The following is a 24873-nucleotide window of genomic DNA, read 5'->3' as shown; positions in this document are numbered from 1 at the left end:
CTATAAAGATAGCATGGATGCATCAACTGTAGCTAATTCAATAATAAAAAAATGCTGCTTGATAGAGCTAAGGTCTTTAGTATGCAGATGTCTATTATGACTAGTGAAGCTGTAATATATTGGATAAATAATACAGAGTGTTTATTTATGCAATGTACTGATTTGAAATTTGATTATTGTTGTGGACTTTCTTTAGTTATATGTGACGTGAATTTTGAATATGAAGGTCCTAGAACCTAGTGCACATCTCAAGTAAGATTAATCAGATTGGTAAGGCAATGCCTCAGGGAATTTATGAGATTGCTATGGTCAATGTGCACAGGTGTGGGTAAAATTGGAACTAAGAGATTAACCCAACCGGTATATCTTTTCTTCTACAACTCCTAAAAGGGTTGGAATCTTCTAACAAGGATTCAAAGTCTCCTAACAGGGACTCATATGTACTAAATGTTGTATAGACTCCTAACAGGGTCCATCCTCTAAACGTTGATGTTGAAAAACTGCTACACAATTAAATCCAGAAGTTGGTACTGAATGTGAACTGTTTTTAAGGAATACATTTTAAGTATAAAAAATATGTACTTGAAGTTCCATATGATAACTGTTTGTGCATATTTTATCCAAAATGCACTTAATTGCAAAAGGCTCCTATGCTTTCAACATGATTAACATTTCAGAATGTGCTTCCTCAAGTTGTATCAAAGATAAGGTTTGGATTTAGTGCCACGAAATGCTAACTTAAATTTGATTTAAACACAAAGATGAGGAAACCTTGTAAAGAAAAGATATACCAGTTGGGTTAATCTATTGGTTCCACTTTTACCCACACCTGTGCACATTGACCATAGCAATCTCATAAATTCCCTTGGGCATTGCCTTATCAATCTGATTAATCTTACTTGAGGTGTGCACTAGGTTCTAGGACCTTCATATTCAACATTCATGTTGCATGTAACTAAAGAAAGTCTACAACAATAATCAAATTTCAAATCATTAAAGAATATAATTGTACCTTGCACAAATAAACACTTTGTATTGTTTATCCAATATATTACAGCTTTACCAGTCATAATAGACATCTGCATACTCAAGACCTTAGCTCTATCAAGCAGCATTTTATTATTATCAAATCAGCTACAGTTGATGCATCCATGCTATCTTTATAGGCCTCTGTATGGTGCACTAATCAGAGTTAAATAGGGGGTGCGTCATTACTATTCTATTTTTAAATTAAGTGAAAGCTAAAATCATTAAGGATGTATGATGTGGCTGCTACATCCATATTCCATATGCCTTTCAAGCAGACAAGAATCAGAGGACAGCTGTCTTAAAACTATATGATCTTAATAGAAAGTACATGCAATATCTTTTACAATATTGATCAGAAAGCATGCATAAATTGTCTATTATCTACAAAATCAACAGAAATTATAAAAAACTGTCTAATAGGTTAGTGTGCCAATGAAATTCAAACAAGTTATTCCTTTTTTAGTGGTGTATTTTTTAAGAGCAACAATTTTCATGTAGTTGATCTTCTATATTGTAGTATCTGAGCATATTTTGTCAGAAGTGGCAGTTAGTTGCAATTTTTTTTTTCTGGAAAAGCATTACTATAATTCAAGATAATTTCAGTAAGTGTTTGTAATTTTTTCTTTACGTTTGTCAAAGTCGAAGATCAGATTAAGTTATTTCCTTGGAATATATCAAGTTTTTTTTATTAGCATAGGATCCTTTAATCAGTATGGCTGGATTAGTTAAAACATGATTTTTAAATCTCAATTAAAGTTGACTAGAGTTTGAATCCTTATAATCACAGCAACTGGGAGAGTGTTGGCTAGAGAGCTTCCGAAGTTACAAGAGATGTGTACAGTACTCTATCCAGCTTCCATGAAGGCCAGTGATGAAATTGGTATGTATATTCCATCAAGTCAACATGCAGCAAGTTTAGATAATCTGATTTGTGTTGAATGATGTTCAACAAACTGTGAGCAGAGAGTCCCTGTGATAGTCTATCAAAAAGGTATTGAAAATAAGGTTCATTAATTTATTATGTATTCTTTTCCAGTACTCAATAGATGGTTGAAAAGGAGGGTAAACTGCACTTATGCTGACATGCGAGATTCCCATTTTGTCTAAATAAGTAGATTTTTCTTCATGCTCTTCTTCATTCTTATTCTTGTTTTATTTTCCCTTATGCCTTAGTTTTCTTTATTCTAAATTCTGTCTGAATTATGCAACATTTCTTAGTTTTTATTACCTCTTTTTTTCTTAACTGTTTTTCTTATTTTTAGATGATGTACAAGAATTCTGCATTAGTCACTTGTTTCTTTATCCTGGTGTATATACATCAGATTTTGAAGGGACATGTAGTTTGGATATATGAGATTGCAATTCTAGACAACTTTTTCGCTTTGGAAGAAAATAGTTTGTTGAGATGATGACAGTGTGGAACCATTTAAAAGATCATTTGTACTGGTTGCAGAAAACACTTTATCGGATCGTGGATTTCAAGTAATGAGATTAAATACATACTCCACAGTAAGAATCCTGATACTGAAGCTTCTTTTGAAATTTTATTTTCATGAGAAAGTGTGTTCCATCACCTATCAAATGTAGTGCAAATTTCTTGTGAGAATGTTTGATTCTGTAGAAAATACGAAGTGAATATTTTGCTTGTCTATAGAAAATACTGACAAGATACATGGTGGGATGCATTGAACTCAGGTACCCATTAATGAATTGGATCAAGCATTGTTGGCAGAAGCAGTTTTAGTACCTGTTGTTGCAGTAGCATCACCATCTACTGTTAGGTTCTGCAACATGAACAACCATTTTCATATCTATCTGAAAGTATACTGAATAAATCTGTAGCTTTAAGATTGTGAATTTTCATTAGTGTTTCTTATGACCCTGTTTTAATAAGCCCATATAAATTTATTAATGGCAGGGCTTGGGCTAAAATCATATCCAACATTAAGGACTGGAATGGTGCTGTTGCCTGCATTGGAGAGACATCTGCTTCTGCTGCAAGAGAATCTGGCTTCCAGAAGATTTTTTACCCAGAAAATCCTGGGTTAGAAGGGTCTCTATTTTCTCCTCTTTTATTTTATTTTTTTGTAAACTATATATGTGTAGGGTGTACTGGAGTGTATAAATATATATTTAACAATTTATTCCTATGAATGATCACAATAGCTCAGTGGTATCCAAAACAATAGCCAACACTGGTAGCAACAAAGAGGATACCAAAAGCATCTCCTGCTATGTAATGCAATACAAAATATAGTGGGGTATACCAAGCAAAATACATATTGCCGATATAGTGCATATACCTTTAGCAGAAAACTTGCCATAAACCATATGAAGGGATAACCCACAGAGAAATATGCTTAAAATGTTTTTGACAATATTCTCACATTGGGACTCCTTTCTTATTCTAAATGAGAACTTATTTGGGCATATTGGGTAGGGCATGGATGAACTATGTACACCATTGTACTAATCAGCATTCTTTTGGAAAGCATAAAAGGTATTCTAGAATTATCTGATTTTGTCTTTTTTTCTTTAATTTTCTAAATAACGCAAGCATGTTATAACACATCCATATATGTATTGCTTCTATCTGGTCTGGGATCAGAAATCAGTTTAAACAGTGGAGGTATAGGAGTGGTGGTGAGGAAGCAAGGAGAATCTGGTAAAATAACTCTTTCCTTTAGTTATGAATTCATGTGTAAGCAAAGTGGCAGGTGGGAGCAAGGAGAATCTAGTAAATAACTTTTTCCTTTATTTATGCATTCATGTGTCTAAAGTTATGCACTACATTCTCCTCACCATCACCCAAGTGCACACACACGTGTGTGTGTTGGAATGAGGGGGCAGGCAGGTGATTTTGTTAGTAGCTTCTCCTCATCCTCACCCCCATACCTTACACTGTTCAATCTGGTTTCCGGTCCCAGAGCACATAGAAAGTGTTACTAAATTTTATGCACTCACCTCTATACCATACACTGTTCAATCTGGGTTCTGATTCTAGACCAGATAGAAAGCAATACAAAATTTAAAGTGGGGTTAATCAAGGAATGTGTGTGTGTTAGTAGATTCTCCTCAATGTCACCCACATACCATGCACTGTTTAATCTTGTGTTTATCAAGGAAAATAAATATTGCTTATATTATCTATCCTTTCTCAGTAGCTTAAAATATATTGAGGATAACCCACAGAGAAATATCCTTAATTTGTTTTGCGAAAGGTATTCTCACATTATGACATAATGCATAGATTAAAACAAAAGCTATGGTTTCAGGTTCTTGGCTCCCCACACCATCCCATATCTTCCACATTTCAAAATGTGTTCTGATCCCAAACCAGAAACTCCTCATATAAACAACCCTAGTATACCCCAGACATAGAACCATACCTAGATATAAATAGGGTTTGTCATTACCCTAATCGGGTGTACCTTAGTTCATTCCTTTAATGATAAATACTAAGGAAAATGACAAACAAAAGAAAAAGAGATATTTTAAACCCTAAAGAACACTAAAGGACAGAAATAGAAGGGAAGATCTCAATAACTTGTTTCTCATATAATACACACCTCTCAACATTTCATGAATACTCAAGCTAAACCTTATCAAGCTATTGATCCAACTTTGTAGTTCTTATATTCCTATGTCACTATGGGGATTCTTCTACTACCATGTGTTTACTGTACAGAGTAAAGATACTTAACGCATGTAGTATAGCACGATACAACACATAACAGATGCTTTACTCATATATGTATTTAATGCTTACAATCCAAATACAATGATTACAAATGATTATGATTCAAAGTCCATTTCGGACGGTGTACATATAACTTCCCGAAGGGGTGACTCAAGCATCACGCGCCCGTTCGGACTATTCTACCCATCGGCTACACTATAGATTTTACCGACAACATCATCCCCCTTTGGAGATTCAAGATCTTGTTATTATGGTTTATTTTTTCTATTTGACCATAGTTTTTTATGTTTTCAATGTTTTTATACCAAGGCCATACTTGATTTGGGCCTAGAAAGTGTTGGAGAAGCCTTCTTACCAAACCCTGAATCCAAACTGTTGAGATAACGAATTTTTTTTTCCAACATCCTAGAATTTTTAGTTGCACATACTTAGCATTTTATACTAGTCAAAGATTGACCTATTGCAACAAAGATAAATCAAATTCTAGAAAGCCCCCATCGAGAATTGCAAGACCCAATTTAGACTAGTTCTTATTGCATCATTGTGAGCATCACTTTTTCAACTCTACAGAATCCAGTCACTGTGGCAATTTAGGTGGCATTCTTTGGAAGGAAACTTTATGATAATGTCAACATAACTTATAATAGATCTTGTGCAAATAAAACACTTAGAATTCACATACAAGAGAATAGACAATATACCCACAAAAATGTGACACAAGATACACCCTAGGAAAACCTTCTTGAGGGAAAAAAAATCCAGCCTCCAAAAGTATCGATCATCCATGTACTATTCACCAAATAAACATTGCAATACAATCATGAAAGTCTTCAAAGCCCTAGCCATAAACAAGAACTTTATGTGAACAAGCATGAACCCACATATCCCATGCCATGCGTCCTACCTACAACTACCATTTTGGTTTCTTTTATAGAAACAAGCTCCACAAAACCGCTAAGTAGTATTACACAAACTATGTGCTACCAAACCCATTTACCCCTTATACAATATTGGGTACTTTATTTAATTTATTTCCTCAATATTAAATGGTTATATCAAATAATATTATAATGTTACAATACAACTCACCAAGTGGTCCGAAGAAATATTGCATGGAAATCTCTACATGTCTCATGTCCATCTAGGTTCTCTAGATGCAACATTTACTTCATAAAACAAAATACTACAATAATATGAATTATTATACAAGGTGTACAACACACCATTTTCCCAACATTCTCCCACTTGTTGTATACATTGCATAAGAGTCAACTAGTCAAATATATGAACAAGGGAACAATCCCTCCTAGCACATACACCATAATGAGCTAAAGTGCACCATGTCCTCCCTGCAACAAAAAAAAAGTGACCACCATCTCATACATGGATGGCCCCACCTCCTATTATGCCACTCCTACTGGACATACATAGAAGCCATCCAAAGGAAAGTTACACAACCTATTGCGATTTGTGAAAAAATCATGAAACATGTACTAATTGATATCCCAAAAAAAAAACACCGAGTGCAAAGGTAATCACATGTATCAGTATCTGTCAAAACCATAACAGAAATACTACCCACAACAAGTGCTAACTTATCCAACTATCCATACCTCCAAAGTGTACAATCATATCAAGTGAATCTCACAACATCAACATATTCAGCCTATGACATGCAACCCCAAGCCTCAAGTGCAATATTTGCCACATACACACCAAGAAGCTCTCATTGTATAGGTAATTTCAAGTTTGAAATGAATCCACTAATAACATCACATACAAGTGGGACCATTTAGTATCAAGAAACATCCACAACCATATGTAACTTGTAAACAATTAACCTGCAAGCGCAACTCTCACAACAAGCCTCCAATGCTCTCCCAAATTCTCTGCAACCAAGAAACAAAATAGATAAATGAACCACCATGTCATCTTCCACATGACACACATGAACACAAACCATTGGTCAGAAAGCTCCAACCATTCCCAAATCCAATGTAAGTGTTACATCCCAATTTTTGACCCAATTTAAAATGTTCATATAGCCGTTGAAGTTCACATGAAGTCAGTTGACAGTTAAATTTGCTATAATCCTACAAAATAGTAAGATGGTTAATCGTTATAACTTCATATGAAGATGACATGCTAGTTAATCGTTATGATTCTATTATATTGTTATCTTGAAATCTTAGAAAATTGGTTATTCATCATGGGAAGTGGGATGGTGGTTTGCCATTATGGTGGTTTATGAATAATAATTTGTTATGGTAAATTGTTATTATATTGAGGAATATAATATAATCGTGGACAATTCCCTTGCAGGAGCATCTCAAAGGGGGGAAGCATTGCCAGAAAGGAGTTGGGCATGGAGGTTCACCACCATCACTGAGCAAATAGGTACAAGCCCTGAACCACCAGGGCTAAGGATAACGAATAGGCAGGAAAGAGTCTACTTTGGACGACCATAAGCTAACTTGTTAAATTACATATCATTTAATAGTAAAAGAGATTTCTAAGCATGAATTGGAAATTGAGCGAGCAAGTACCTTTGTAATTGTGTTGTTGATTAGAGCCTTCTAATGTATAATCATGTCTTATCATGTCGACATCATGATACCTACATATCTATACATGTACATACATAAACCAACTTTGTATATATAAGGATGTATACGCATACTTGATATTTGGTCTATACGTAAGAAATATCTGGTTGGGGTTTACACATGTACACATATATGCATACATACATATAGGTATCTATAGATACCATGATGCTATATACTAAGACATTATTACTCCTTTCACCTTGGCGGTGGTCTTTTATTATTTCATGCGTGGCCACATTTCTTATTTTATTTTATTCTCCATTGGGCCTTATATTTTTTGAGATGGCCATTTAAATATTTGGGGCTGATGACTTCTTGTTGGTATTGTAACTCCTCCACTGCCACCTTTTCTTTCTTCTAACCGAGCATGGATTTGCATATATACATTGAGACTCCTATTGCCAAGGAGGGATATACACCTCAACTTGCTCCCTATTATGAATCATTAAAAAAAAGATCCTTGCATTTGTTATGCGTGAAACCTGATCGCACTTCTATGATAGTGTTTTGGTATTTCTCTTTGAACGGAGTTTTAATCCTCTCTCATGATTGGAGAGTATTGATACATATACAATTCGTACCATGTTTAGATGACTGCCCAAGCACCTATCTCTCAGCTGAGCTTGATCCATGATATTGTTTCAACCCCTAACGGCTTCTTTTATGGCTTCCATGGTATAACCATTTACTTGTTTGTTCATGATTTTATTGGCCCTCAATATTTGCCGCTTCTCCATATTTATTGTCATCGATCATGTGCTGGATTGCTATCTATACAATCATTTGTGGACATGAATGGCTGTCCTAAATACTTTTCACTTTTGTTGGTGGTTATTTTACATGCAACATTCATATGCTTTTAGATTGGTATTGATACCGTGAGTTACACATCCTTGTGGTATTTGCATATAATCTGCTTGTTGTGTATGATCTTCATGATCCCTCTTCAAATGTTTAATATTGGAAAGAATTATAATCTTTCATCTATAATGCCGTAGAGCAGATTTGAGCATTAATGAGATATTAGTACCTTATAAACAATAATCAAATTCCTTTATGGAATCACCGAGGAATTCATCTGCAAGGACTAGCATGGTCAAGATGAAAGGTGAGAATGAAAATACTCCTGCATGATAAAGTGAACATAAATCAAAAACAAATAATCACATATAAATATTTGAGACAGCTCATGATAATCCATTGTTTAGATCTTGTTGTCTAGTCGAGTGGTGGAAACAAGTACCAGGATGCTCAGTAGCTGGTTAAGTTGCTCCATGTCTATTTATGGGTAGGGAGGGCCTTTCTTGTTAAAGATTGCGTGGGGATAAATTATGGTCTGAGGTTGGGAGGTTAAGCCCGTGACAATGTTTCTCCTTTCCACGAGATGTCAGGACGTGCATCAAATAAAGATAAGTTGAGCATTCAAACATTTATTGGTAACAAGTATTTTTTAATTTATGATATTTATACAAATAGAATATATGATGGATTAATTTATATCGTTGAATTCGGTTATTTCCTCTGATGAAAGCAACATTTCTCATCAATTTAATTGGTAACCATTTAGATCGGTTGACCTTCCGATTGAATATGGAATATATCTATAGGATTGTTATTTTAGTCTTTCATTTATAGGAATAATGATTATGAGCATATCTTCTAATCTTATGTTATTGCCACAGGTAGGAACAAAAGGAATGAAACAGAGGTATCTGATGCACCAAATGATACAGTGGTGTTTGATGTCCTAAATGATATAGTGGTATCTAATGCCCCAAAATGATACAGTGGTGTCTGACGACCCAAATGATACACTGGTATCTGATGCCCTATATGATCCAATGGTTATTGATGCCCTAATTAACAAAGTGGTATGTGATGCCCTAAATGATCCAATGGTAGTCGATGCCCTGATTGATATAGTAGTATTTGATGGGAATCTTCATTTGATTTTGATATAATGGTATTGGATGTTAATCGTCATTTGATCCTAAGTGGTATTTGTGGACTAACCTAGGGGTTTCCAGAAGCATCCCTAGATTGATTTTGGTTTCAAATTCTATGGTATGTAGATTTTAATCTCCATAGTAAATTCATTGATGGTGTTTTCAATTGTTAGTTATGAAATTTCCATTCAACTAATTATAACCGTTAATCTCATTCACATGAATAGTAACTGATATAACTGTATTCCTATGAAAATGAAGTAATAACTGCATTTCTTTGATATGTTAGTTGTTAGTTAAGACCTGGAAAAAGTGGTTGTTACAGTAAGTCAAATTGAACACTAGAAAAGATAATCAAGATGAAAGAGAGAAACTTTGTCTATAGCATGTCCTTTACACACTTCTCTAAATGCGAATTGTGTCAACTGTGATCTCCTCCATAGAATCCCTAGCAAGAAGCCACAACAACACCTAGAGCCATATTCAACTCTTTAGGCCAAATAAACATATATATCATGTAATTAACATGGATGCAAGCCTCTCACAAGAAGGTCAAACTAATATCATTCCTAATCCAAGGAATACAACCAATAATTCATCTCCCAAACTCAATCGTAATGATGTCATAACAACAACATATGCACAAGGAGATAACCAATGCCAAATCAATTCTCAATGAACACTTTAGAACTAGCTTATCATAACTCAAGATACATCTTTATGAAAGATCAGCATAAATATAATGCACCAAAAAGTAACACTGGGCAATACCTCTCAATTAGTAAACCGCTAATTAGACCAAGAGTGGGGAATGAGAATGTTCATCAAGACACCCAAGTCTTCAAGACTAATCTAAGAACACTCTCCTCTCAAGTCCATACTAGGTGGATGCTCCTCGGTCTTCTTGCGAAGCTATCAACCATCTCACATACATCTCTACTAACAAGTGAAAATCAACATCATCTCAGTCTCTGAGCATCTATGAGCACCTATAACCATTCAGTCCAAGTTAAACTCGAAATGCAATACAACAATATAATAAAATATTGAGCAAATGATCAATTTACTCAATACCAAGAAACTAAACAAAGATCAATGTCAAAGCTCCAATTCTACCAAGGACTAAGTCCTCGAGATGTCAATATCTCCAAATCACCATGAAGATAGCCACCACCTACAGGTGCATAAATTTGAAATACCCTTCTGCAGCAACAAGATCTAAGGCATCCTCCAACATTTACAAATACTAGATGCACATCACTGCCAATAAATCCCATTGAAATGTGGTACCGAGCCACACATGGCATCATGATATCCATCTCCTAAATGAAGTTCCTCTAGGTCTACACACACAATTGATATGCCAATACCATCAAGCCAAGAAGATACATAACCACCAACAAAAAAACCAGGAACAAATCCTACACCACAACATCATCACTTCCAAAAGCTTCCACTAAAAGTATATAGAAGCTATCCATGACGTCATGATAAAACCATCCTCTAACATGAGGATCAATCGAGGCCCCAAATCATCAAAGATTTGAAAGCTAACATCATGAGCTCCCTTAAAGAAACCAAAGTAACCATGATCCTCAAACAAGAAGATATGCTACCGTAACCAAAATAGAAATCCAATCAAATGATCACCAATCAAAGCACCTACAAATCCAATCATGTCATGCCAAAGTTCCTAAATGCAAGAAACATCCATGGCACTATGATCACATCTATGAAACAAGCATCTAACTCTAAATGTGTCCAACCTATCAACCTCACATAGTCAACAACAACATCTTCTCTACATGAAAACAAGTCAGCAAACTGCGTGACAAAACCATGCCATCAATTTGAAGATGTATCAATAGTGAAAGATCTATGGGCATAGACAACTCATATCCAAGCCATACATGTAACCTGTAAGTATATATTGCTTACACAATTGCACAACTTGTAGACCCAACAAGGCAACATGTATATCCAAATCAAATATTGATAACCATGTCAACGTGATACCAATTTGACATACAAATTGAGTATACAATGACATCAACTCCAAATCCCCAAGATACACCATGCCATTACTCATAATGCCACCACAACAAAATACCATAAACATCTCAGATTAAAATCCCAATAAATAAAGCATGCCAACCCTATGCTAAATCTGAACCAAACTGTAGAGCTCTTCAAGATCTTTATGTTGACTATTTGAAGTCTAAACTTTAACTCTGTATGCTCAAGTTATGCTCCAAGGAAGAAAAACAACCAACTAGGCCATACATATGAGTAATAGGATTCCACAAATAGCAAATATGCCCATATAGCAATTTTCCATACTTTTGAATATGCCTTTGAAAAGTCAGTTTCTAATTTTGAACTACGTTGCTGGTTCGGGTTCGGTTTGAAGTTCGAGAACTGGTTTGCAAGTTCATCAAAATTTTCTAAAGGGGTTTGGGTTTGTTAGTACAAAAAGGTGTAAAAATTATAAAAAATAATATATATACATACATATTTATGAAGCATGAGTTAAAATTAGAATGTAGCATTGTAGCATAAACACATTTAAACAACAAAAACACTATAAACAGTTAAACTTGTAATCATAGTGATCATACCATCATATAGTTCAATCAACTTTAACATCAAAGGTTCAAAACATTATAAATATCAAGTTCAAGTATCATTGTTTCATGTTCATTGTTCAACTAATGGAATGAAAATTAAAAAAACTATTAATATTCTAAGTATTGTGCTCTTCCCTAAGACAAAATAACCTGTTTAGAAACATAAAATGACAATGAGAGGCCATAAAAAGCAATTCATAACAACTTTAAGGGTTGTGGACGCCAAAATCTATTTAATTTTTGCCTAAAAAAACACTTTCCAGTCGTCTGTGGGTCCCAATTTGCTGTGAGTTCGAACTTTTTGGTGTTGGTTCCCAATTCAAACCCGATCAAACCTGCAAGGAAAAAATAGTACCCTGCTCGAGCCAAGTCCGAACTGGACCAGAACTGTGAACCAGTTCGAACTTTTCCTGGGTTGGGGGGGGGGGAGGGGAGGTACTCGTGCAACTTAGATTTTGAATAATATGAGTCACTGTTAAAAACCTCAATTCTGGAGAGTCAATTCTAGCCTTTTGATATTTTGTCGAACAATTGCTTGCAATGCCTAGTTCTGATTTTGTGAATGTATATTGTTTTCTTTGTTTGTATTTAAATGATTTTGCAATTTCAAACATATATCAATGCATGAAATCTAAAGATGACTGCATGGACTAAACACAAAAAATTCTTTATTGGCTGAATATTAATATTCAATTATTTACAATGACAATTTGATGCAATTCTAATTTACTAAAAATCAAAATGCAGGATCCTGGTATCAAACGCATGTATTGCTAGACGTTACAAAATGAATGTGTCAGTTCTGAAAATGACACCAATGTCTGCAAACACAGATTGGGGCACTTCCCAGTCTAAAATGTGCTCTAAACCTTCAACCACTGCCCCCTAAATGAATGTCATTGCCTCTATATAGCCTACGGCTATCTGAAAATACCAAACAGAGTGCATACACTGGCTATGATTTGCAATCAAATCAAATCTTCAACCCTATAAACAAATCTGAGATTAATTGGGGCTGCTAATAATCATTTTTCTTCGAATCAATGAAAGTATTTGAATGAAGCCAAAGCATTTGCACAATTCATTGGTATCTTGCAACCAATTCAAAGTGCTATAACAGTGAAGAATCTAGAATTCCCAAGCTGATAATCTGAAACCCTTGTTTCAATTTCTTCTCCACACCAACAAAAGCAAATGCACAACTTATGAAGAAATCTACCTCTCACTTTGAAGGTGTTTATAAATCCCAAATACAAATTGAACCTGAAGTCTCAAGCTTACACTCCATATAAGTTAGTAGATGGGCTTTTTAATGCTCCTATCCGGTTCTATATGAATTGGGACTGATATTATATTGCAAGAGACTACCTGGATTTGTTTCTTTGATATGTAGGGGTTTAAATGTCAAGGATTGTATCTGATATATTTCTCCTATCTGACTTTAATAGACAAACCCTTCCCAATAGCAATAGAATTGTCTTGACGAACGTTATTTTGATCTAATATAGAATATTTAGATCTTTTGATATGTGCAATGTTTTAATGTTTTGCCCAGAATAATGATAAACAACAATAAATAAAGGAAAAATAAGTACAAGAGACACAAGACATTTATCCTGGAAAACCCTTCAACTTGAAGGGAAATAAACCCAGCCACACCAGAAAATTATCTCTTTAATTGATAATAAAATGTTCAAATACAATGCTTTCACTTCATACAAATTCTACACACACAAAGCAATCTCATGAATACATAGAATTGAGATCCCTTAATTTCCAAAACAAGTCTCTTTATATTTCCAAATGCATGCCTCTTTGCATGACACGTCTTCTGATATAATATCATCTCAAATATTATCATAAATATTTTATTGAGCTGAAGATGACCATAATAGTCATATTTCTATTTAAAATCAGCTAAGTTGCCGGTTCGGATGCGGGTTCGACATTTGGGTTCAAAATTCGCTCTAAATTTTTTTGGGCCGGCTTCAGGTTTGTTTTGGGTTCGTCCATATAAGAATTTTTAATTTTTTAAATATATATATATATATATATATATATATATATATATATGTATGTATGTATGTATGTATGTATATGTACACACACACACACACACACACACACACATCTATATGTAAAAGTATGCTGCAGCAAATAAGGTCATACACCACTATGCTAATATAAACCAATTTAGCAAAATACACCACCATATGAATGTTTCAGTTCAAAAACTTTAAAACAGCAATGCCAACATTATTAATCAGTAACCAGTAATCAGTCATAAGTCATAGACTCATATGTGATCAAATGGGTATCAATGTATCAAAAATCATCAAATAATTCATCATCACTAGCCAGTTGCTGATTAGAAGCACAATTAGTGCCACTAGCAGCAGCAGTCTCAATTTAATGTTCCCTATTATCAGTTTGAATTTTGCAGAGAAGAAAATCGATGGTTTTGTGCCTAGGATTGGTCCCATACGGATGAGGAAGTGCCTGGAGTGCAGTGACAGAAGCCGTACGGTGACTATATGTTGCTTGTAGCAGTCCGTACGGGAGTTAACAAGAGTGCAAGATTCCCAGTAGGAAACTAAGTCCGTACGGTGAGTAGGTGGGCCACAGAAGACCGTACGGTGGTATGTTTGCCAAAGGGAATGAGGAGGTGGCCGTACGGTAGATCACAAATGACCGTACAGGAACCACAGATCTAGCCGTACGCTGCACTATTATTATATTATGAATTATGAATTGTGAATTATGAAGCGGGGCCAAATACAACACAGAGGAGCCGTACGGGCATGAGGAGAAAGAGTGAATGATGGAGGCCGTACAATAACATTCCAGGAGGCAATTATTAATGCAAACTAATTGATAATCAATAGTTTAGTAACTTAGTTGCAAGAAAACTTACGCAATTTGCACATGCAGAGACTAAGCATTCACCAACAGGAACAGAGATGAAATTTAGCCTTCAGATTGCCCGAAACAGACTAGGGACACAATTAGAATAGGGTGAGGGTTTTGTTCCCACCGAAACCAAGCGAGCCAAATTGGGAAGGTCTTTCACTTCCAAAATGGCGAACAAATTCCGAACTCCAATAGGAATCCGCAATACAGAGAAAATATGATCAAAAAACATACCTATCGACTACTACGAGCCGTGCTTAAATACCCATCAGAAAAAGCTTTCCGAGGGTGTACAAAGATTAGCCGACGGCGACACAAACTACTATGACAAAATTAAATTTGGGTCCGAGTTAATTTAAACAATCGGCTCGTTACACAAAAAAATAATTAAATACATTTATTTCTGTTCGGGAACATTACAGTCCTCCTGTCCCGAAATTTGCTTGTTCTCAGCAAATGCAGTGCCGGATGCTGAAGGATGTGTTCACCTTCCCATGTTGCATCGTCCAGCGATAGATGTCGCCAACGTACCAGGTATTCTTTCACCGTTTGGTTATGCAAGACTTTTTCGCGTACTTTGTAGTGTACCGTACCTGCTATAACCCCTTTTAATCGATGCACCAATTCCTGAACTGAGGCCGTACGGTGGGTCTGGACAATGCAGTGTACGGTGAATGGGTATGATATCCGTACAGTGTGCCAAGGTCTGTACAGCAAGATACCTGTACGGTGACTGACCGTACTTTGAGACCAATGTCCGTACGGTGGGAACAAAGGCTGTATGGCAAGAAAGTGAGGGGGGTCCGTACAGAATGGCAGAGTATGAAATCGTACGTTGTAGTGTGTGTCCGTACATATTTGAAAGGTGAATGTGAGTTGTTGGGGATTGCAATGGCTGTACGTTAGGAGGTAAGGCATAAACAGTTGAGTTCTTAATAGTGTGATTTGTAGGTAGAGGAGGGGAAGTGAGCCGTACACCATAAACATCAACCGATATTATTTAATTAATGGCAAATAATAATGTAAACACCATGCAATGCCTGTACCAATTTGGATGAACATTCACAGATTGATAAGTATTTGCAAATAATGAGAGCACTCCAATTGCCGGATACAAACCAAATGAACACCGACAAAATAGGGTGAGGGTTGATTCCCAATGAAACCGTGCAAGCCAAATAGGGAAGGTCTTTCACTTCCGAAATGGCGAACAATGCCGAACTCCAACAGGAATCCGTAGTACAAAGAGATCAAATTCCAAAAGCATACCTATCGACTACTACGAGCCGTGCTTAAATACCCATTGAGAAAAGCTTTCCGAGGGTGTACAAAGATTAGCCGACGGCGACACAAACTACTATGACAAATTAAATTTGGGTCCGAGTTAAATTAAACAATCGGCCCGTTACACAAAAATAATTAAATACATTTATTTCTGTTCAGGAACATTACAGTCCTCCTGTCTCAAAATTTTCTTGTCCTCAAGCAAATGTAGTGCCGGATGCTGAAGGATGTGTTCGCCTTCCCACATTGCATCGTCCAGCGATAGATGTTGCCAACGTACCAGGTATTCTCTCACCGTTCGGTTACGCAAGACTTTTTTGCGTACTTCGAGAATCTCAGCAGGTTCCAAGATGAGTTTCCCCTCATTAAGTGGTGGAAGATATGTAGTGACAGAGATGTTTTGCCCGATAGCCTTCTTCAGACAAGAAACGTGGAAGACATTATGAATGCGACTACCTTCGAGAAGCTCTAATTTGTACGCTACCTCACCAATGCGACGGATCACGTGGTAGGGACCATAAAATAGGGGCTTTAGTTTCTCCTTCCCTGTTCCCTTTAGTGAGGACTGTCGATAAGGCTATAGTAGGAGATAGACCAAATCCCCCACTTCAAAACTTTTCTCTAATCGATGTTTGTCGGCATATACCTTTTTTCGATTTTGTGCCTGCTGCAGGTTTTCTTTCAAACTCTTTAAAATGTCCTGTCCTTCCTGAAGCCAATCCTTCGCCTTTGGAGCGTGACTGTCGCTCAACACTGTATCGAGGAAGGAGAGTGGTTTGTGCCCGTACAGAGCCTTGAACGGTATCATTCCGATCGACATGTGATAAGTGGTATTGTAGCAGTATTCTTCGAGGTGGATCCATTTCACCCACGCGGGTTGTTGTGTCAAGACGTAGTTCCGTAGATAACCTTCGAGCCATTTGTTCACAATTTCAGTTTGGCCATCTGTCTGTGGATGGTAACTTGTGCTCGGTGATAGTTCAGTTCCAGCCATCCGAAACAGTTCTGTCCAGAAGATACTGATGAAGCGTCTATCCCAGTCGCTGACGATGTAACTCGTGTAGGCGGAAGACTTCTTTGAAAAACAGATTGGCGATTTGTGCAGCCTGAAGGTCTGAAGGGATGACGAAGAAGTGAGCGTACTTTGTCAATCGGTCAACTACCACGAATATGTAATCCCTTCCGTTCACCTTGGGAAGACCTATTATGAAATCCATTGATATACGTTCCCACTTATGTTCGGGAATTGGCAGAGGCTGTAGCAGTCCAGCAGGAAGAGTGTGTTCGGATTTGTTCTGTTGGCAAACAGTGCATGCTCTGACATGCTGCAATACATCCCCTTTCAATCCCTTCCATGAGAATCTCTCTCGCATACTTCTGTAAGTTTTTAGGAAGCCGGGATGACCAGCCAAAGGGGAGTCGTGCACGTGCTTTAGGATCTTTTTCTTCAACTCCTCACCTCCTAATGTACGGCCATTGCAATCCCCAACAACTTGCATTCACCTTTCAAATCCGTACGGACACACACTACAACGTATGATTTCATACTCTACCATTCCGTACGGACCCCCCTCACTTTCTTGCCGTACGGCCTTTGTTCCCACCGTACAGACATTGGTCTCAACTTACGGTCAGTCACCGTACAGGTATCTTATCGTATGGACCTTGGCACACTGTACGGGTATCATACCCAATCACCGTACACTGCATTGTCTAGACCCACCGTACGGCCTCGGTTCAGGAATTGGTGCATACATTAAAAGCTTTTATAGCAGGTACGGTACACTACAGTTGAGTTCTTAACAGTGTGATTTGTAGGTAGAGGAGGGGAAGTGAGCCATACACCATAAACATCGACCGATATTATTTAATTAATGGCAAATAATAATGTAAACACCATGCAATGCCCGTACCAATTTGGATGAACATTCGCAGATTGATAAATATTTGCAAATAATGAGAGCACTCCAATTGCCGGATACAAACTAGATGAACATCGACGGAATAGGGTGAGGGTTGATTCCCACCGAAACCGTGCAAGCCAAATAGGGAAGGTCTTTCACTTCCGAAATGGTGAACAATGCCGAACTCCAACAGGAATCTGCAGTACAGAGAGATCAAATTCCAAAATCATACCTATCAACTACTACGAGCCGTGCTTAAATACCCATCGGGAAAAGCTTTCCGAGGGTGTACAAAGATTAGCCGGCGGCGACACAAACTACTATGACAAAAATTAAATTTGGGTCCGAGTTAAATTAAACAATCGGCCCGTTACACAAAAATAATTAAATACATTTATTTCTGTTTGGGAACATTACATACTTCGAGAATCTCAGCAGGTTCCAAGATGAGTTTCCCCTCCTCATTGAGTGGTGGAAGATCTGTAGTGACGGAGATGTTTTGTCCGATAGCCTTCTTCAGACAAGAAACGTAGAAGACATTATGAATGCGACTACCTTCGGGAAGCTCCAGTTCGTACGCTACCTCACCAATGCGACAGATCACGTGGTAGGGACCATAAAACAGGGGCTTTAGTTTCTGCTTCCCTGTTCCCTTCAGTGAGGACTATCGATAAGGCTGTAGTCGGAGATAGACCAAATCCCCCACTTCAAAACTCCTCTCTAATCGATGTTTGTCGGCATATACCTTTTGTCGGTTTTGTGCCTGCTGCAGGTTTTCTTTCAAACTCTTCAAAATGTCCTGTCCTTCTTGAAGCCAATCCTTCGCCTTTGGAGCGCGACTGTCGCTCAACACTGTATCGAGGAAGGAGAGTGGTTCGTACCCGTACAGAGCCTTGAATGGCGTCATTCTGATCGACATGTGATAAGTGGTATTGTAGCAGTATTCTCCGAGGTGGATCCATTTCACCCACGCGCGCTATCGCACCGAGACGTAGTTCCGTAGATAACCTTCAAGCCATTTGTTCACAATTTCAGTTTGGTCATCTGTCTATGGGTGGTAACTTGTGCTCGGTGATAGTTCAGTTCCTGCCATCTGAAACAATTCTGTCCAAAAGATACTGATGAAGTGTTTATCCCGGTCGCTGACGATGTTTCGGGGTAACTAGTGTAGGCAGAAGACTTCTCTGAAAAACAAATCGGCAATCTGTGCAGCCTGAAGGTCCGAAGGGATGGCGAAGAAGTGAGCATACTTTGTTAATCGGTCAACTACCACGAAGATGCAATCCCTTTCGTTCACCTTGGGAAGACCTGTTATGAAATCCATTGATATACTTTCCCACTTATGTTTGGGAATCGGCAGAGGCTGTAGCAGTCCAGCAGGAAGAGTGTGTTCGGATTTGTTCTGTTGGCAAAAGTGCATGCTCTGACATGCTGCAATACATCCCCTTTCAATCCCTTCCATGAGAACCTCTCCCGCATACTTCTGTAAGTTTTTAGGAAGCCGGGATGACCAGCCAGAGGGGAGTTGTGCACGTGCTTCAGGATCTTTTTCTTCAACTTTGATTCAGGCACTAGGTAGATCCTATCCTTATAATAAATGATATCATTCGCCACCTTATAACGATCATCGTGGATGTGACCATCCATTATCTCACAGGCGAAAGTATTCTTGGAATATTCCACCAGCAATTGTGCCTTCCAATCGGCTGAGATCTGCTCTAGTGAGCAGATGGGTCTTCGGGACAAGGCATCTGCAGCAACATTGTTTTTCCCTTTTACATATTCAATATCAAAATCAAAAGATTGAACCTTGCTTACCCATTTTTGTTGCCGTTCATTCAGATCCCGCTGCTCTAGGAAATATTTCAAATTGTTGTGATCCGTACGGACAACAAACTTGGCACCAACCAAGTATTGCCGAAACTTGGTCAGTGCGTGAACAATGGCCAACATTTCCTTATCATAGATGGAATACAGGCGCTCGGCTGGTGTAAGCTTCCTACACTCATAGGTGATGGGGTGTCTGTCTTGCATCAAAACTGCTCCAATGCCTTACCCTGACGTGTCGCATTCCAAAATGAATGGTCGGGTGAAGTCGGGCAATGCCAACACCGGACAAGTGCTCATGGCCTCTTTTAACCTATCAAATGTGAGTTGCGCTTCTTCATTCCATTGGAAAGCCCCTTTCTTCGTCAGATTTGTTAAAGGCACGCTGAGCTGAGAAAAACCCTTGATAAATCTTCTGTAGTAGCTGCACAAACTGAAGAACCCTCGTAGGTCCGTGAGTGATTTCGGGGGAGGCCAACTGAGGATAGCTTGGATCTTCTCCTGATGCACTTGAACCCCATATTGACTGACAACATGCCCCAAGTACAATATCTCTGTCATTTCGAACTCACATTTGGATTATTTGGTGAATAGGGACTGTTCTTACATGATACTTAGAACCTCGTTCAAATGTTTCAGGTGCTCCTCCCACGCCCTGCTATAAATGAGAAGATCATCAAAGAACACCAACAAATACTTACGCAACTGCTTGTTAAAGATGCGGTTCATGCATGATTGGAATGTAGCAGGTGCATTGGTCAGACTGAACGGCATGACCAAGAACTCATAGTGTCTGTAATGGCAACGGAAAGCCGTTTTCTCGACATCCTCTTCCCTCATTCGGATTTGATGGTATCTGGAATGGAGATCTCTTTTTGAGAAATAGACCGCACCATATAGTTCATCCAGCAGCTCATCTATCCTCGGAATGGGGTACTTGTTCTTTATTGTCCTCTTGTTCAGTACGCGATAGTCCACACACATATGCAACGTTCCGTCCTCCTTCTTGACCAACACCGTTGATGATGCGAACGGGCTAGAATTGGGACGGATCCATCCCTTATCAAGTAACTCCTGGATCGTCCGTTCGATTTCATCTTTGAACTTCTTCGAGTGGCGGTACGGTGTGGTTATAACAGGTTTCACTCTTGGTTATAACAGGTTTCACTCTTGGTTCCAACTCTATTGTATGTTCAAATCCTCGATGCAGCGGTATGCCAAGAGGAATATCGATGAAAACCCTTTCATGCTTACTTAAAACATCCTGAAGCTCTTTATCCTGTGGAGGTGTTTGGTGCCCCTTAATAGGTTCCGTCGAGATGAAACATTGTGCAACCCACACAACATCATCATGTCGTAGGATTGCCTCCATCTGATGCGCAGACACTTCCTTCAGTCCTTCATTTGCCATCCCTCGGAGGACCACCTTCTTCCTGTCAGCCATGAAAGTGAAGTCCATTCGCTTGAAACTCTTAAGTGTATTCATCAAGCATCTCCATCCACTGTATGTCGAGGATGACCTCCATGTCGGCCAAATCCGCTATGAAAAAGTCCTCTGTCACCGTGTGATTTGCCATCGTGATGCTCAGCTGAGGAACTAGGTGCGTGCAGGGCAGGAAAGTCCCTCCGGCAACTTTGACCTAAAAGCCCACATGTGCTTCTGTCGGAAGATTTCTTCGCTATACTAAAGATGAATTTATGAAATTCAATGTAGCTCCGCTATCCAGCATCACTGTGACCCTTTGTCCCTGAAGGGTACCTCGCACACGGAAAACTGTGCACCTCGGACTGCGAGCCAAGGCAATGGATCCTCCACGTTTTATTAAAGCGACAATCCTCTCCGTATGGTTGAAGTTGGCCATGTCAATGTTATCGCTAGGTTGGATGTCTTCCACTGGCGTGTCCTCTCGATCCTGCTCATCTTCTTCATCGAACATCACTATGATGTAATGAAGTTTCCCTTTCCTGAGGCATCGATGGCCAGGTTCCCAAGGCCCCTTGCAATTAAAACATAACTTCTTCCTTCGGAGTTCTTGTCGGGATGCTTCATCCAGTGATGGCTTCTTGGGCGGAGGTTTGTCCCTCAGGAACATCGGCGGTTTCGGATGTGAATGAATCCGACAGGATGAGGATGATGCTGACGACGACGCCATGCTTCGTGCCTTACTGATTGCTTCTATCAAGATTGACGGGTTGAATCCTTTCACCCAACCTTTCAATGGTTCTGCCAATCCATCCATAAAGAGAACAACCCGCCTTCGTTCAGAGATTTCTGTCACCAACACAGAAAGTCTTTGAAACTCCGCGATGAACTAATCTACTGATCCCGTTTGCCTCAGCTGTGCCAGATCTTTGAAATTGAGCTCGGGGTCTTTTCCATCAAATCGTTCAATTAGTCTCTCTGTGAACTCAGCATAAGTCTTTATTTGGTCATGTCCAAGAGTGATAGTGCCATGGTGCCACCATTCGTGTGCAACGCCCTCCAAGTGTAATGCGGCAAATTTAATCGCTTCTTCTTCGGGCATAGGATTTAGCTGGAAGTAGGTGTTGGCTTTCATTACCCATGCCTGCGCTGAAATGGAGCCTGAACCGTCAAATGGAGACAGGTTCACCTTACTCAATTTTCTCCTTAGGTCATCGTTAAAAAATCCTCCTCTGTTTCCACCTCCTGCGTATCTCATTCTTAGATCTGTGTAATCCTTGTAGGAGATGTCTTCTTTAAGATTTGCATTCCGCCAATCCTCCCATATTTCCTCGAAGGTTGGAGTCTCTCTCCGTGATGTGTCTCAGTCCGTGGTGGGAAAGTCAGCATGGATGGTCGAGAGTGTGTAGTGTGAGGGTGTCATCTGCCTGCCACCGAATCTGCGCTATGTCCATTCGGTTCTCCAGAAATTTTGTTTTCCGCCAACTTTTTGAGAGTTTCTTCCATAAGCCGCTGAGTATCAGTGATCTGTGCCTGGTTCCGCACAAGATCCCTCAGAAGTGCAATGAGTTCGGCACCTGTTGGTTCCTGTTCCCGTTCCTGTTCTTTAGCCATTCGATCAACAGAATGTGTCCTTCTCTTCCGGCTATAAACTCGCTTTCACTGATCACAGGCTGGTTGGATCGATTGCTCTGATACCACTTTAATATTCCCTGTTATCAGTTTGAATTTTGCAGAGAAGAAAATCGATGGTTTTGTGCCTAGGATTGGTCCCGTACGGATGAGGAAATGCCTGGAGTGCAGTGACAGAAGCCGTACGGTGACTATATGTTGCTTGTAGCAGTCTGTACGGGAGTTAACAAGAGTGCAAGATTCCCAGTAGGAAACTAAGTCCGTACGGTGAGTAGGTGGGCCACAGAAGACCGTACGGTCTATTGCCATACGGTGGTATGTTTGCCAAAGGGAATGAGGAGGTGGCCGTACGGTAGATCACAAATGACCGTACGGGAACCACAGATCTAGCCGTACGCTGCACTATTATTATATTATGAATTGTGAATTATGAAGTGGGGCCAAATACAACACAGAGGAGCCGTACGGGCATGAGGAGAAAGAGTGAATGATGGAGGCCGTACAGTAACATTCCAGGAGGCAATTATCAATGCAAACTAATTGATAATCAATAGTTTAGTTGCAAGAAAACTTACACAATTTGCACATGCAGAGACTAAGCATTCACCAACAGGAACAGAGATGAAATTTAGCCTTCAGATTGCCCGAAACAGACCAGGGACACAATCGGAATAGGGTGCGGGTTTTGTTCCCACCGAAACCAAGCGAGCCAAATAGGGAAGGTCTTTCACTTCCGAAATGGCGAACAAATTCCGAACTCCAACAGGAATCTGCAGTACAGAGAAAATATGATAAAAAACCATACCTATCAACTACTACGAGCCATGCTTAAATACCCATCGGAAAAAGCTTTCCAAGGGTGTACAAAGATTAGCCGACGGTGACACAAACTACTATGACAAAATTAAATTTGGGTCCGAGTTAATTTAAACAATCGGTCCGTTACACAAAAAAATAATTAAATACATTTATTTCTGTTCGGGAACATTACACTCAAGTGTAGTCTCAGCCAAATCCTCAGGATCAGCTCCATCAGTACAATGTATCTCAAGATCACCATCTTCAATCGCAAGTGCATCAAAGTGGACTTCCAACTCCGCAGCCTCTAGATCGACATCCCATTGTTTTGCCTCCCCCTTTTTGTAGGTATTCTTTTTGTGAGCTGTGAGCCTCAAGTTTGAATGCACAAACACCAAGTTATCTGCTTTCTTAGAGTTTAGTCGGTTGGGTTTTATTGAGTGGATGGAGTATGTGCTCCAATTCCTCTGAGATGATGATGAACTGGCAACCTATCAAGATTTGCTAATTTACCAATAAGAAACTAGAAATTAGAGTTGTGAATATTTGCCAGCAAGAAACTAGAAATTAGAGTTTTGAATATTTACTAACAAGAAACTAGAAATTAGAATCTTAAGATTAAAGAACTAACATGTGATAAAACTTTCATGGCAATGGGCTGCAAGTGTTGGTATCTTTGTCCATGGAAGTACCACCATTTATGAGCATCAACATTGTTCTTGTCTTCAAGAGTGTCAATAACACAATTATCGGTGCTTGTGAAACTCATAAATTCAAACCTCACTGCAGGTTGTAGGTGCTTAGGAAAGAGTCTTTGAAGGGCTGCCTTGTACCCTTGAGCAACTTCAGTATCTCTGTATGGGGCAACTCTAGTGGTACTCCCCTTGAGGACCGATTCGCTATAGAACCTGGGGCTCAATGCAAAAGCGAGTAGATGCAAAGGGGTAGTCATTTTGTTCCATCTCTCTACCATGATTATTTGTAGCTCCTTGAAGAATATTTCATCAGGATCTTGCTCTTTCTCACTTATGATATTTCTAATGTCTTCAATCATGGAGTCAATGCCATCATATACCTCACCCAAGCAAGGCCTATCCATGTCAATGTATCGGATCATGCTCAATATAGGCTTGGTGTCTTCAAAAGGTACTCAGCATGATCCCACCAAGATTCATCTAGTATCA

At 38.8% G+C, this 24873-nt stretch overlaps 1 protein-coding gene across 1 annotated transcript in view; it reads left to right on the top strand.

Moving 5' to 3' along the window:
- The window catches only part of HEMD (uroporphyrinogen-III synthase family protein), a 249679-nt gene that overhangs the window by 165333 nt on the left and 59473 nt on the right, over window positions 1–24873 (top strand). Inside the window, exons 6-9 of the mRNA XM_089815017.1 lie at window positions 1817–1909; window positions 2483–2538; window positions 2725–2810; window positions 2948–3073. Coding sequence (XP_089671143.1) covers window positions 1817–1909; window positions 2483–2538; window positions 2725–2810; window positions 2948–3073 — 361 coding nt within the window. The remainder of the gene's footprint in view (window positions 1–1816; window positions 1910–2482; window positions 2539–2724; window positions 2811–2947; window positions 3074–24873) is intronic.

Source organism: Cupressus sempervirens, chromosome 2 (genome assembly GCF_028749045.1).
Source record: "Cupressus sempervirens isolate cs-2001-9-10 chromosome 2, ASM2874904v1, whole genome shotgun sequence".
NCBI lineage: Eukaryota > Viridiplantae > Streptophyta > Pinopsida > Cupressales > Cupressaceae > Cupressus > Cupressus sempervirens.
The sequence above is the reverse complement of the archived record's forward strand: the minus strand, read 5'-3'. Positions and strand labels throughout refer to the sequence as shown.